The 14,307-nt window shown below is 46.2% G+C and overlaps 1 protein-coding gene across 6 annotated transcripts in view; it reads left to right on the forward strand.

Annotated features, from left to right (window-relative positions):
* The window catches only part of COL26A1 (collagen type XXVI alpha 1 chain), a 187,822-nt gene that overhangs the window by 123,279 nt on the left and 50,236 nt on the right, over positions 1-14,307 (forward strand). For 4 of the 6 annotated variants that reach the window (XM_013958250.2, XM_013958252.2, XM_013958254.2 and 1 more), the window contains exon 4: positions 1,923-1,964. The exons of the other annotated variants lie outside the window; for them this stretch is intronic. In XM_013958250.2, the coding sequence (XP_013813704.2) occupies positions 1,923-1,964 (42 nt within the window). The remainder of the gene's footprint in view (positions 1-1,922; positions 1,965-14,307) is intronic. 6 annotated transcript variants of the gene reach the window in all.

Consider the following 14,307-nt stretch of genomic DNA (forward strand, 5'->3'; position numbering starts at 1 on the left):
TTTGGAGCCAGCTGGCACAGAGGAGGCTACGCGTGGCCTAGCCTTCTCCATATGGGGCTCCCGGCAGCCGGTGTTGCCTCACTGCTCCCAGCACCTGCGCTGGCTGGATTAGGAGCAGTGCAAGTGGTCCAGCACGTGCTGCGGTTGCTCAACTGAGCACAGCCACAGTGGGACCTTACAGGCAGATTCCCATGGGTCCCTGATCTGATTCCCTGCAGAATGAGTATCACTCGAACCGCAGATCTTGGATTCAACCACCTGAAAAGGTTCCTGTCACTGGAAATCCTGCGAGGGCTTGGAGGCATGTTCCTTTGAGGCACGGTTTCCTTAAAAAGAAAACAAGACAGGGGGTTGGTCTCAGCCAGGGCAGTTTTCTATTTATCCACATCTCCCATGCTAGCCCCAACTTTATGGAATCAGCCGCTGGGAGTCGCAGCAGCAGCCCAGTCTGTTTATCTCCATCACGGGATGTACGTACAAGGGACATGACAATGGTGACTGTGGGACTGACCCGTTACCGCTGCTTGTGTGCTTTAAAGCTTGAGATGACACAGAAGAGCTGGAGGAATATAAAATCATCAGTCCTCTAAAGGGGCTTGTGTGGGTTTTAGTATTTGAGGGTCTTAGGGGACTCCAGTCCTGTTTCAGGCTTACACGGGTGTAATTGCACCGATATCTCCCATTAGTCCCAGTGAAGATCAGGAATAGGACAACAAGCAAGCCTGCTGTTTAGCTTTTTAACCACATGCACAAAACCGTCTAGGACCCCACACTAACAAAAACCACATTCAAAGCAATTATCTGATTTGTTTGTTTGTTTTTAATGTGATGTTTCTAGATGCTGGTACAACAAACACACTCTATAAAATCTTGTAACAGTTGTTTGTAGTTAGTATGTTCAAGATGGTTATATGTATTCTGGTCATGACTAATATACATCACTTCAGCGTGACCCTCATCCGTCAGTATTGTGGGAAGTTTTTGGTATCAAGACAGTTATTTCCTCAGTTTGTTTAGTGTTTTTTTCTCCCCCCTTTCTACCCTTAAATGCAAGAAAACATAGATAGTGGTTTCCTCTTCTATTGTGCTTTCCCGATGAAAGTGCTTTGTGGTTCAAAGGCTTAAATAATTAGGTCTTCACAGACCTCAGAGCAGTTTACAAAAGCGGTTGGAATCTCTGCTCTTACGCGTGGAGACAGAAAGATCTCCAGAGGCAAAGTATGGGGCTCCCGTACCCCCATACTCACAAAGTGTGTGAGCTGGCCCCGGCAGAGCTGGGGAAGACCTGGTTCCCCAAAGCATACTTGAGCTTGCTGAGCATTAGGAGATGCTGCTGCCCACACTGCTAAAGCCCTCTCCCCTCCCCACTTGATTCCTTCTCTTCTTTTTTTTATCACAAACTCATTTTTTAGCATAGGCAACAGCCGCTGGGCAGGTCCTGGGTGGTTCTTGCAGTGGCTCGGCCAAAGCGATGGCTGCTGCGTTCCCTCCTTGAACCTGGGGCAAATTTTGCCCTGCAGCGTGCAGTTGAGGCAATGACTGCCTTTCTCCAAGAAAAACTCTGTTACGCTTAACCAGAATGGAGTGGCGCAGCCTGTTTCATTCATTAGATTTTTCTGCGGTTGTATTTTTTGGAAGCATCATTTCCAATAGAGGCACGGGGCTCCTTTACAGGCTTATTTCAGCACTTTGAAAGCACGAGTGTGTGCGTATGTGCCTGCATGTCTGGATGTGGGTGGGAAGGGGGGAGCGCTGGCAAGCACGCAAAAGAGCCGCGGGGGGAGAGCAAAGGCGCTTTCATTCCTGACCAAGTTTTGCTCCGCAAGCTGAATAAACTTTTTCGTTGTCGAAGCAATGCTGTGCGGGGCAAGGATTTGACACGTTCCCAGTGATAATTGCCTTGTCTCCCCCCCTCCCCACAGGTTCTTCTGGCCGGCAGCACCGTTACTTTTCCAACCTGGACCGTAAGTGGGCACCTTAAAAATCAAATAAAAGCACAGCCTACTAACGAAGCGGTGGGGGGGGTCCTGTGCTGCTGGGGACGTCCTTCCCTTGCGGGGCTGGCCTGGCTGGGCTGCGGGGTGCTGGCTTGGGGCAGGGGGGGGCCTACGAGTCTCTGCCTTCTCTTTGCCTCAGTTTCCCTCAAGTATGTGGGAGGGGAGGAAAGGGGAGCTGCAAGTGCTCTGCTTCTCTCAGGTTCAGGAAATTCCCTGAGCGGCAAACAGAGCACCTGGGAGGGGTCGCCCGTGCTGGGTCTCTGCCTAGGCTGCTGCTTGAGAGGGGACACCAGGCTCCGCCGGCCCTTGGTGTGTCCCAGGGTGGCTGTTCTTGTGTTCTCCTGGCAGTTACAATCCACCCCCTGCACGTGTTTTTCCTAACCTATATAACAAGGGTAATGCTCCCCATACGTCTTTGGTGGTGGTGATGTCAAAGAGAAGCTCCAAAAAAGGCATTTTGGAGGTAAGGTGGCCATGACCTTGTTTGCAATTGCGGGCTCGTCTGTAAGGAGACAGACTTGCCAGCCGTGGGCAACCTGGAGCCTGGTGTCCCGTTATACCCGAGCATTTCCATCTGTGACCTTCGTCCTGGGGGCTCTGAATAGGCTTCCCCAGAGAAAACTGAGTTGACTTGGCTTTAAAGGTTGAAAGTGAACTGGCACTGCCTTGTGGCTTGCTGGCCTGTGAACTATACATCTCCAAGCTGATGGTAAAAGTAGCTTGTAAGCGCTTTGGTGTCTGTGCAAAAGCCCAGCCAAGGTTTTAAATTTGACCATATATCTCTGATGATGGTTAATCAGTGAGCACCAGAGATTTACACAAGAGTCGGAGAAGAGCCTGATGGCCATGTGCAGGTTTTGTTGTAAATGAGAACTTGGGACCTTAGAAGTGGTACACGTGCTGAGCAGATGAGTTACTCCAACAAGGCTGTTTTTGTGAAAGCCACAGTGGGACCAGCAAGGGTGTGAAGGGTTGAAGGGCTCACACTGATCCTCCTCAGTAAGGAGAGCCTTTTTGCTCTTCTTACTGAACACAACCTCAGCAGAAAAATAAGCGTCCACAGAGCTCACAAACTCAAATGAAGCCTCAAATCGGGAGGAGCTTCTGTCTTTCTGCCCCTACTGATATTGGAGAGTGCAGGAGTCCATGTCCTTTCGTGCACACTGTTCACATATGTTATAGAACGTGTCGCTGTTGTGCGTTTGACACTAATTCCTTCCCTCATTAGCTGCAGTTATTCAGCGTGTAAGGGGCCATTTATCCCATGCACAGCCGGAGTGGGCACTAGGCAAGCGTGGCAGAGGTGGCAGCGTTGGCTGGCTGTGCCTCTGGACCTGCCATGCTGAGCCACCCGTGCGGGACCCATTTCCCAGCACTCGCTGAAGAGACGGGAGGGCATTTGGAGTGCACAGTGACTGCGGAGCTTTCCCTGAAGTTCTCAGTTCTCATTGTATCAGGAAAAAATCCATGTCTGAATAGAAAAGTCAGTCCCAGCCTTCTGGGAGTGAAGGATCCTTCAGTTATTGTTTTTATACTTGTTCTCCCCTTTCCTATTCTGTTCCGTGGTTGAGGATGGAACTTACTTCTCTCCATTGCTTGGACTTTTCCTGGCACACGAATGCACTTTTTTAATGCATTGACCTTCACACTGCTGTGCTCTTGGAACTGCTGTGTGGAGGGGCATGTGGGAAGGTGTCATGTGAGCAGGACTTATATCCACGTATTCTGAATTCCTGATTATTAGCCCAGCTACAGGACAGTCTTGTTTCTGTCTTATTGTTTGTTTTTTGGTTCTTTTTTTGTAACTTCTTTACTGTTGAGTCCCCTTTTCCTTATGCGATCCTGCGTGATCCTCTCTTGGCTTTTGTCATCACTGGTGTATAGAAACTGCTGTAAGGTGCCTTCAGCAGACCCTGGTTTGGGTGAAGGTTTTCTGCTCCCCTGGAGTTGCTCTGCAGTTGTCATCTGAGGCAGGTGGTTTGGTTCCTTGGTCTCTACTTTGTGCTCCAGTTTCTCCCTCGGGGTGGCTGCGCCCCTTTCACCATCTGCCCTGCTCGATGCCCATGTAGGGCACGAAGTGGTTCTTCTCCTTGTGCATCTGGGACCTTTGAGGAGACAAGATATTAAATCAATTTAAAATATAGCTTACCCCATTGCTCACTTCTGTTGATGCACCTTTAAGGTTTCGTTCAGGGAAAATCTAACTTGCGCTATTATTCTTCTGTTAGCTTGATGATGGGGGTTGGAGGATATTGGCTGTTTTTTTTGTGGGGGGAGGGGGGTGTTTTTTGTTTTTGTCTGTGCAAGAAATCCTCCTCATTAGCAATTCAGTATAGGATTTCCCTACTTATCCTGTGCTTAAAGATATTTCCTTCTATGGTTTGCTCTTAGTCATTTAGCCTCCAAATGATCCGCTGAATTTTAGGATGTGGGCTAGACTCTTTGGAAGTATGGCCAGGCAGCAAGGCAGAGATGTGTTGCCCTTCATGCAGCTGGAACTTGCTCTCTGAGGTGCAGGGAGGGGAGATGAATATTCTGAAATGAATATTGGAATTTGCGGGAGAGAGTCCACAGCTTCCCTAGACACTAAGGTAACTAGATTTGTGCAGTGTAGGATGTACGTGGCACCACGTGACATGGTGGTTTGCTCTTCTTTATAGAAGGACACATGCCAGATAAATAAAGAACAGGGACACCAAGGGCAGGAGCATTGTAAAGTCAGCTCCTTCCAGCTTCAACATTCACTAACTTTGATAGAAGCAGGACCAAGAGGGAATAAAGGGGAACTGAAAATTAGGTCTGTTTTAAATTGGAGTAGAGACCTGGCTGCAGATGCTTTTCTATCTTTTCAGGCTAAAGAAGTTGAAACTTTTCTAATGCAAGTGTCTGAACTGCTTAAATTTTTTTCATGGACTTTTTCTACCCCTTGGTGATCTGCATCCCAGAACATTGGGAGCATCAGTCCAGGCATCTGGTGATACTGCCTTGGGCAAGATAGGAAGGTGATATGGTGTTAGGCTTACATACTGCAAGTGCTTTGGAAATGTGAGTTGCCGCTGTATTTCTATAAGGTGTAGAAAAGGCTGGTGTTTTCAGTAACACTGTGATGTTCCTCATAGACTCATAACCACTACAGTATAGAGAGATCTGCAAATGCTTCTGGCCATACTCAGATAATTTTAAACCATACCCAAGGTGGGTGTCTCTGCCTGGTGTTTCCTATTGGCTGTTTCTAGGTATTCAATCCATCAGAAACTTTAGTTTCAGGGACTAAAGTGGAATTTAAACTATCTGAATATAGTCCTTTGTGTCAAATCAAATGATTTGTTAAAGTGAGGCCAGATTTGCAGGGAGAATCAATCTTTTTTATTAGATCAACTGATGTGGAAAAAGCAGACAAACTTTCAGGCATATTAACCCTTCTTCTGGTCTGCGTTTGTATTACAAGAACAGAGGGACCCATCTATGTGGGGGAGAGCATGCATCGGAGTGTGCGTTCACACCGACTCTTGGTGGACAGTCTTGGTCTGAAGGCACACCTGGGTGGCATTCTTGGGCACGCCTGCAAGCTTGGGCAGGGAAAAGGCTTGTCTCCCTGCGCGTTTGGATGCTAGATGTTACTGCACAACAAATAACGGTCTCTGCTCTGCAGCTGACTCATTGTGCAAGTCTGGGGCTAATTACTGAATCCCTCTGTGCCTCAATTTCCATCTGTAAAATGTCACAGATGCCCACCATTCATAAATCGCTTTCAGATTTCCAGATGAGGTGCTGTGTAAGTGTAGAATAGTGTTAGTTTATACATATTGTGCTAGAGCATAATGTAAAACACATGCAACTGAAGAGCCTTGCAGATGTGGCTCTTTCAACTGCAAAAGGCAAGACCTCGGCTGATGATTTAGTACAGCACTAATTGGGCTAAAATGGGAGATTGCTTTGGTACTGATGCAGTTGTCACCATTAAAGTCCCCATTTACCAACAGTTTTTGGAGATAACCCAGTTATTTCCTATTGAGGGAAACTGTAGTGTCTTGGGTCTCGAAACACAGCAATTTATAGCAAATGTCGACATTTTTATAGCAGCCCCCACACTGGCTGTCCTCACACTCCTGGAAGGGGACTGCTCCATTGTTTATTTTGAATGTGCATTTTGCTTGTCCTGTAGCGGCACTTAGCACTTTTTTGTTGCCTGCAACCTTTTGGGCATATCCTAATCTCAAAGCAGAGGCATTTGACCGAGTCATTTCCATTGCCATTACTGGGTGTTGCATACACAGGAATTCCCATTTATTGATAAGAAAGCTGTTCCTGTGGCTGCAAGGGAACGAGTGCCTGGCAGCTGTTCAGCATTAAGTCAATTCTTAAAGTTTAAAGGATTTGTGGGCTGTGATTGTTTGGGTTTGGGCGATTAACTTTTGTGAAGTGCTGGAGAGTGTCTTCCAGATACATTTCATGGAAAAGGATGAACTTAAACCAGCTAAGAGATTTGATTTGCTTAAGCACCTCTGAGTTTCCTGATCATACTGTTGGGGCTAAATTCTCGGTGGGTATAAAACATAGGAGCTCCTTTGACTGCAGTAGAATTGGGGTTGTTCCTACCATCTGCAACCTAGCCAGGTGTACGTATGAAACTGCGAAGTACCACCATCCCTGTTGTCAGAGTCTATCCTCTAGCCATGTAATTTTAAAGGCCTGGTCTGAGCTTATTTGTCGGTATATTGTTGCCTGTTTCTCAGAAATAATTATTGATGTTGCGTGGTTGTGGGAAGACGGTATGGGATTGGGGAGGTGAAGGTATCTCAGGAGATATCCAGTTCCTGCTCAGTGTATTGCAGACAAATTGCGCCATTCTCCTGCGTTTGTCCATTTTAGGCTTGGAGCCTCCCTGTTCCTCATCAGTGCTCAGAGGGAGGGTCAAAATTCATTGTTGAATCCTCCCTAGCTGTAAGAGTAACATGATACTGGAGCTGAATGTGTGGGGTGGCTGGCGTAGGAGAGGAGGCTGGCTGACGTGCAGCCTTACCCAACGCTTGCCATGTTCCAGGAGAAACCTCCCCTGGTGCTGGGCCTTCGTTCTTGGGTCCGAGCACGCTGTTTAAGGCAGCAATTAGGAGACAAGACAGTTTCAAGGTGGAGGCAGCTAAAACCTCAAAATGAAGCTCCTCGACCTACCACGAACACAATGTCTCTTGGGCGCACTCATGCTACAGTGCTCATCACTGTGTAGGTGTCATAAATCTGAGAGAGCACAAACAGGCAAATTGCAAATAGGGAGTAGGTCTCACCAGAGATTAAATGGATATTCATCTGCTGCAGTCAGTTATTACTCATTAAGGACCACACCTGGGAAACACCACTCTGGTGGGCAAAGATGAGAAAGAAGGTGATTTCTTACCCCATGAGATGACAATTGAAATAATCAGTGGATTAAAGCCCTTTGCCCTCTGCTGAGTCCTGCCCTGTCCTTTTGTGGCTGAAAGAGCAAGACATTTTGCACTGAAAGAGAAACCCATAGCTGTAATAAAGGGAGAAGTTTAACTGTTTTTTCTGATTTTCCTGACTGAGATGAAGTCACAGCTATGTGAAGTAGAAGTGTCCCAGGCAAGAGTCAAGCGAATAGAAATAATTCAAGCTACAGCTAGAGTGATAGGTTTGTTTAGTCCCTAGATTTGGGAAGCATTTTGTGAGTTTGGGGTTAAAAATAACAGCACAATGTTAAGGATATCTTCTGACTTATCTCAAAATGAGTTAGAAAAGCAGGTTGGTGCAACTATTTTGAAAGCTTTAAAAATTTGAAACTCAAATTTATCTCGCTAACCCCAAGTGGATATATCCATTACTGATTTTTCCCCACCCACAAGTTAACAAGGAAACAAAAAAAGGTGTCCTTGGCACAGCCTTGTGCTAGCCACTAACCTGATGCAACTGTTACCTTGTTCTTCAGATTATTGGGGGCGAGGTGATTTGAGAGCGTCCCCAGGCCTGCCGAGTCCATGGCGTCCCTGGGACTTCAGAGAGCAATCCCGGCTACAGAGGAAGGTGGAAGGGATTTGTCTTTCTGCTGCTCAGATCTATAAAGGCCAATGCAGGGCTCAGAGAAATTTAGATAGAGGCCAGTAAAGGGTAATTAGGAGAATTAGGCAGAGTAATGATCCTGAAGAGACTGAGTATCTTGTAGCCTTGCGCCGTTTCGCTCCTGCGCAGGGCCATGATGTGTTGCGCAAGAGCTGCGAGCCCAGAGCAAAGCCCCTGGGAGGAACGCAGGCGCAGGAGAACAGAAACCGCCGTGCGGGACTCAACCTGAAGCTGAAAAGTCCACCTGGGAAATCGAAGCTTTGCAAAAGTGCCCTTGGGGCCAAGAATAATAATAGAGTGTGTCTGTTGTAGAAGGTATGGGCAGATGGGGTGGGATTTGATGTTCAGGGAGGCAAATACTTCTGAATTCAGACCTTTTTTTTCAGTAGTTTTTTTTTTTTAATTAGTCTTTTAGCTAATTTTTTCTTAACTAAAGGAAGCTGATGCAAAATGTTCTGGATGAAGAACCACCAGTGCTTGATTGAACATCCTGAACATAGCATGTTTATGGGTTACAGGAACTTTGTGCAGGGAGAAGGCCTATAACTCTAAGGTATGCCTTTAGTTCTTGCAGACTATGGTGTAATAAGACTTAAGTAGGGGTAGAATTTAAAGTCAGAAGTTCAAACTGGAAACAAGATGGACATTTTTCATGTTGTGATTAACTTTGAATGCAGCTTACCAAAGAAAGCTAGGTTTTCTGGCTCTAGAGTGTCTTTCTGAAAGATACGCTCCAGTTGACTGTGTTTGGCTCAAGGCTGCGAGAGATTCTGTAACCTGTGATATGCGGGTGTAGAACTGATATTATAAGAGTTCCTCCAGAGTTTTTGGTGATCTTCTATTCAAACATTTCCTTTCTTCCTATCTGCTTACTTATTTCATGTTACTTAACTCTGTTTTCACCCCATTGTCACCTGATAGCTTCACCCAGTAGGGACAAACGGTCTCTTCTGTATGGAACATGAGTCCAGTAGCTTCTCAGTTTGAGATGGACTTTCCAGCCTCATGTGGTTCCCATGGGTGTCTGGATTGGGAAGGATGAGTTAGCCAAGTCCCAGTGCAAATCTGCTCCATGTTATAGATTAGAGGGTGCCAGAGGAATGAGAGTCTGGTTCAGTGACCGTGGAGATCAGATGCTGGATCTTGGCTTTAGTGAGATAAGGATAAAGCTTTTGCCCTTATCTTGTGGTGAGAGGTTTGTCACACTACCAATATGCCTTTATTTTCTGACTTTTTGTTTCCTTCAGTGTGTTTTTCAGCCATGCAGTGATAGATATTGGTGAAGCAGGGGAGTAAAGGGCTGGCAGGGAGGTTGTTTTGTACAGCACCCGGAAGGACCGAGCACCCACACTACCAACAGCATGGCTTGAGAGCACCAAGCCTTCAGCAGCTCCCTGGGCAGCCAGGCTTTAACAAACTCTTGTTGGATAGCTAAAATCCTTTCATCGGGGTCATTTCAGCCTTCAGGCATCCATGCTGGGGTACATCAGTAAAATGTCCTCGGTATTTCTAAAAATAATAGGTAATAAGTTTCTAGCAAAATGTGTTGCATCAAAATCCAGCCCGTCCCTGCTAGACCTTGTTCTGACAGATAAAGATGAATTGAGCATGGATCTCGCAGCTCATGGTTGCCTGTGAATAAATGATCATGACCTAATTCCATGTGCTAACAGAGTGCAGTCCTAACCAGCAAAATAGGTCTTTGGCACTGTGAAAGAGCACAAATCCCAAAGCTGAGAGCAGTTATGTATAAAATTAGTTAGTGGTGTGGGAGAGTGCATGTGTGAAATTTTAAATAAAACAATGTGAGTGATGCAAGCTGTTTAAGAGTAGACCTGAATGAATAATAGAGATTTTGAAGTCACTTACCAAACCCAAAAATTGGAAAGAAAAATTATTTGGGACAAACTGAAATGGAAATTTTTAATTTTTTTTTGATACAATGTAATGACTAAAATAAGGTTTTGGGTCAATCCAAATTATTTAATTTGACCGGAAGTGAACCATTTAATTTCACTTAAGACTAATCATTTCATTTTGTTTTTAATTTAGGTGAGTTTTGAAAAAACTGTCATTTCAAAACTAAGGGCAGAAATATCTCATTAAGAAATTATCAAATCATTCTTAAAAAAAATCTAGAGAAAGTATTACAGAAATTTAAAAAAATGATGCCTGTGTTTTCACTTGAAACTATGTATAAATTTTACTTGGGTTCTCAAAGAGTTGTTACTACTCCAAAAGTGCATTTTGTGGCAAACTTTCTTTTCATTCAGTTTTGCTTCTCTCTAATTACAGATACTTCAAAATCACACAATTTCGTGATAATGAAAAAAATGTATTTGCTTTCTAGAGGAAAAAAAGTCCTTTCCTGTTTAAGAATACAGAAGAAAGTAGACAAAAATTAAGTATGAATATTTTACAAGCAGAAAAAGATCAGATAGCAGTTCTTATAAAAAGGGAAACTTGAGCTGCTTTTTAAAAACAGCTGGTTAAGTTAAGGCTAAAAAGGAGGAATTTATTATGATGGAGATATATATTTAAGAGAGAGATCACAATGGAGCGTTGCTTTTGAACACAGAATATGGGGAACTGAGTATTGAAAGGGAGCAGTGTACAGTTTTTGGTGGTTATTTCACTCAGAAAGGGGGCAAGAAAGAAAGATGGTCTAAAAATAGTATTTTTCAGTCCATTTTCTGAAATTTGGGCAAATTCAGGTAGAAGAAAGTCGTAAGATTTTAAAATGATTCTAGGTTTGATCCATTTTTGTCTGGGGTGAATTAAAGAAAACGCCCAAAAACCAAACCCCAAACATACTCCAAAGCCCCCCCGAGTCATCTGACGGTTCCTGTAGATGCGTGGTGGAGAAAGTGCCGCTCCGCGCTGCCGGGGGCGGCTTCGGCTGCGACGCTTGGTGGGACGCGCTGGGGCGGGAAATGGGCTGCAGCAGCTCCTCTCCATCCCTCCTTCCTCCCACGTGTCCCCCCCGGGTGGCATCTGGCCTCGCTCTGCCGTCTTTCCGATGGTGGAAGCAGAAGGGAGGATTTGCTCTGAAGTGCCTATAAATGGCTGCAAAGTGCGGCTGTGTCCTGCGTGCGTCCAGTCTATGTGTTGCTTAAGTTAGAGCATGAAATGTTTATGACTCGGTGAGAATACCGATTTCGGCAGCAGCTGAACTCGCTGCGGTGTTGGAGAGAGGAAGGCAGGTTGCTGCCGCCTCCCAGACGTTTGCAGGTACCTAATGAGCTCTCGCCTTTATGGTTTTTTTGCTATTGCAGCATTGCTGCTGTGTGAGAGAGACCTGGGCCATCTGGGTCCCTTTCCTAGCCACTGGCTTTGCCAAAAGGTGAAAAACGGCAATGCACCCAACAAATAAATATCATGGCATTACACAGAGAAAATATTGTAGCAGGATCCTAATGATCCCAAGCTAAGCAGAAGTCAGACAGGTTCCCCTTGCACAGAAACGATTCCTGCTCCAACTGCGTCCTTCCTGCTAGAGCCGAGCCGCTGCTGGGGTGTGCAATGTCCCGCCCAAAGGGTAGGACCTCTTTCTCCTGCACTTCCCTGCACCTTTGATTTTTGTTTTCTCTTCAGAGCAGAGGCTGCCGGGCAGCCCGAGCCTTTCTCTTCTCCACTGATGCTATCAGCCCTTAGCCTTTCACGTGCCCCAACTCCATTACAGAGCTATAGACATGACTGATACTAAACAAGTACAATTAATAAAGTCTATCTGGCCAACATCTGACTCTCATTAGAGGAAACGTGTTGAAAAAACAGATCCCAGGTTGGCTGTGATTTATGACTTGGGCCTGTTATCCTTCACGAGCACTGGCGAAAGCTTTTGCAAAGAGCCAGAACATAAACTACTTAAGGAAACTTGGTATCCATGTAGAAAGGCTGTAAGGGTCAAATCGGACAAATTAAAGTGGGATGGAGGTGCAAGCCTGGGTTGGCTGTCCCCTATGGAGGGCCACCTAGGTAGGCACAATAGATCTGCGTTCGTATCTCCACTGGGGTATTTGCCTTGAACTTTCTGCTGGTGCCGGCGTCTGAAAGTGTTGCTGAGCTTTTTTTGGCTAAAGTGTGTGTGTGTGTGTGTGCGTGTGTGTGTGTGTGAACAAGTGAACAGACCAGGCAGCGGTCTGATGGCTTATCTTGAGAGTCTCCAAGTCTAACATCTCTGGTGCACGTTTCAAGCTGAGCCTGATAATGAGAGTTGCAGAGCACAGGGGTGGTGACAGTGCTGTTGTCACCTGAGTATATCGCACGGCAGCTTCCCTGCTGGATTGTGGATGTCTTTGTCACTTCTCAGCCTCTACCCACTCGCTGAGTTGACAGTAAAACCTACTGTGCTTCCCGCTCCCCTCGGGCGTTTCAGGCTTCATCCTTTTCTCCTTCTAAAGCAGCACAGTTGCCTGCATGAGCCTGGAGGAATCCAGCTGCCTCCACCGCTGTTCTTCCCGCTTTGCTCAGGGGCTGCCCTGTTCTCTTCCCAGAGATTTAAAGAAAGGTGTCCATCCCACTATCTGAAAAAAAAACCTTGCCTCCCACTTCCTTTGAAAAACGAAATTTTCTTCAAAATGGATCTATTCAACTTGTACTTTACTGATTTGCAATGCAGGGCTCTCCAAATCATAAGAGTGGGGTGCGTGGAGACGTGCCCTGATCCTACAGTGCTTGGGCTCCGGCTGGAGCTGCTGTGGTCCAGTTTGTGGAGCTGCAGCTCGGTCCCGCTACCAAACGTGCAGGCTGGCTGTGACACCTTCTCCTGGCTCTGCATGGCTCCCTCCGCAGCAGGGATAACCCTGTTGGTGCTCCTTGGGGGTGTTTGTTTCTGAAAAACACAGTGAAAAGCGGTGGAAGTTATTAAATGCTGAGGGAGGAGTTCCCAGGCAGGTTTTATCACCAAAATCAAACATACTCATTTAGTCCTGTGTATGTAACATTTAGTCCTTTCTCAACCTCTGATCTCATGGCCTTTACAAAAGAAACGTTATGCTAAAAATACAAAAGGAAACTGAGACTCAGAGGAGGAAAGTGTATTGTTCAGAGCCGCAAGCAGGTTGCAGCAAGATTTGGGATTGCAATTCTTATGTCCTGAAGCCTGGCTCTGTGCTATGCCCCATTGCGTTGCAAGGCTGGAGTTCCCAGTGATGGCAAAATACGGCCTTGAGGAAGCCGGCTGCAAACCCTTTTAGTTAGTTAAACAAAGGCTTTGTGATTCCAGAATGGTCTCCCCTTTCATTTGCTATAAACCATCTCCTCCTCCCCTCTGAAATATGAATTTTGGAGTAATCCATCAAGAAAAAGAGAGACAGAGCCTTGATCCCTTGACTTCAGTTGAGCTGTGCAATTTATATCTCCTGAGCATCTGGCTGCAGGGAAACCAAAAGCCCTTTTAATATTCTGCAGAGACTCTGAGTATACAAACGAGCGTGGGCTGTCAGGGCTGAGAAATGGGGCAGAGATGCCAAGAGGCGGCTTTGCTGTTCCATGGACCTCTCTGACCCGCAGCCCCATGGTGAAAGTCGGCCTGATTTTTTTACTCCCCTCAGCACCAGTGCGATAATCGTGCTGAAATCATTAGAGCCCTCTTGGTATAAAGCTGTTGGCAGCTACAAAATCGTGCCTGTTTTGTTCATCTCTTTTTGGGTGAGGAGTTTGAAGTCCTCTGGGGTTTTCAGCCTTGAGCAGCCGAAACGTGCAACTATTTAATGATTCAATTATGCTAATGCTGCTCGAGACCTGCAAAGTGGGAACGCCAAGTGCAAGGCAGCACCTGAAGTCGGTCATCCACTGCCGTAAGTTGCTTGTCAGAGGCAGATATCCAGAGGGGAAGCCGCAGACGTAGCTGCTGGTGTCCGCTTGCAAAGCACCCCAGATGTTACCCGAGCCCAGAGCTGCAGCGGTGCTGGCTTGCAGCCCTTCACTGAGAACGAAACGTAGATCCGTGTCCAAGAGAAGCACTGGCACAGGGTCTCGCGTTGCGTTGCTCTATGCACGCATCCAGTGAGGGCAAGACCAGCGGAGGGGGAGCCCAGGAAGGGAGAAGTGTTTTGGGACGGTAACGGTGAGACATTATGGAGATGGACTGGGTGTCACGCGATGCATTGGGACAATCTTATGTTTGTTATCTCAATTATTTATCCTCCCTGCTGGAATATTTCTAAAACAAATCCTACCATGTGTTTTGAGGTTGGGCTTCACAGAGTGAAATCACAACTCCTTGCTCTGA

This window comes from Apteryx mantelli, chromosome 22 (genome assembly GCF_036417845.1).
Source record: "Apteryx mantelli isolate bAptMan1 chromosome 22, bAptMan1.hap1, whole genome shotgun sequence".
Taxonomy (NCBI): domain Eukaryota; kingdom Metazoa; phylum Chordata; class Aves; order Apterygiformes; family Apterygidae; genus Apteryx; species Apteryx mantelli.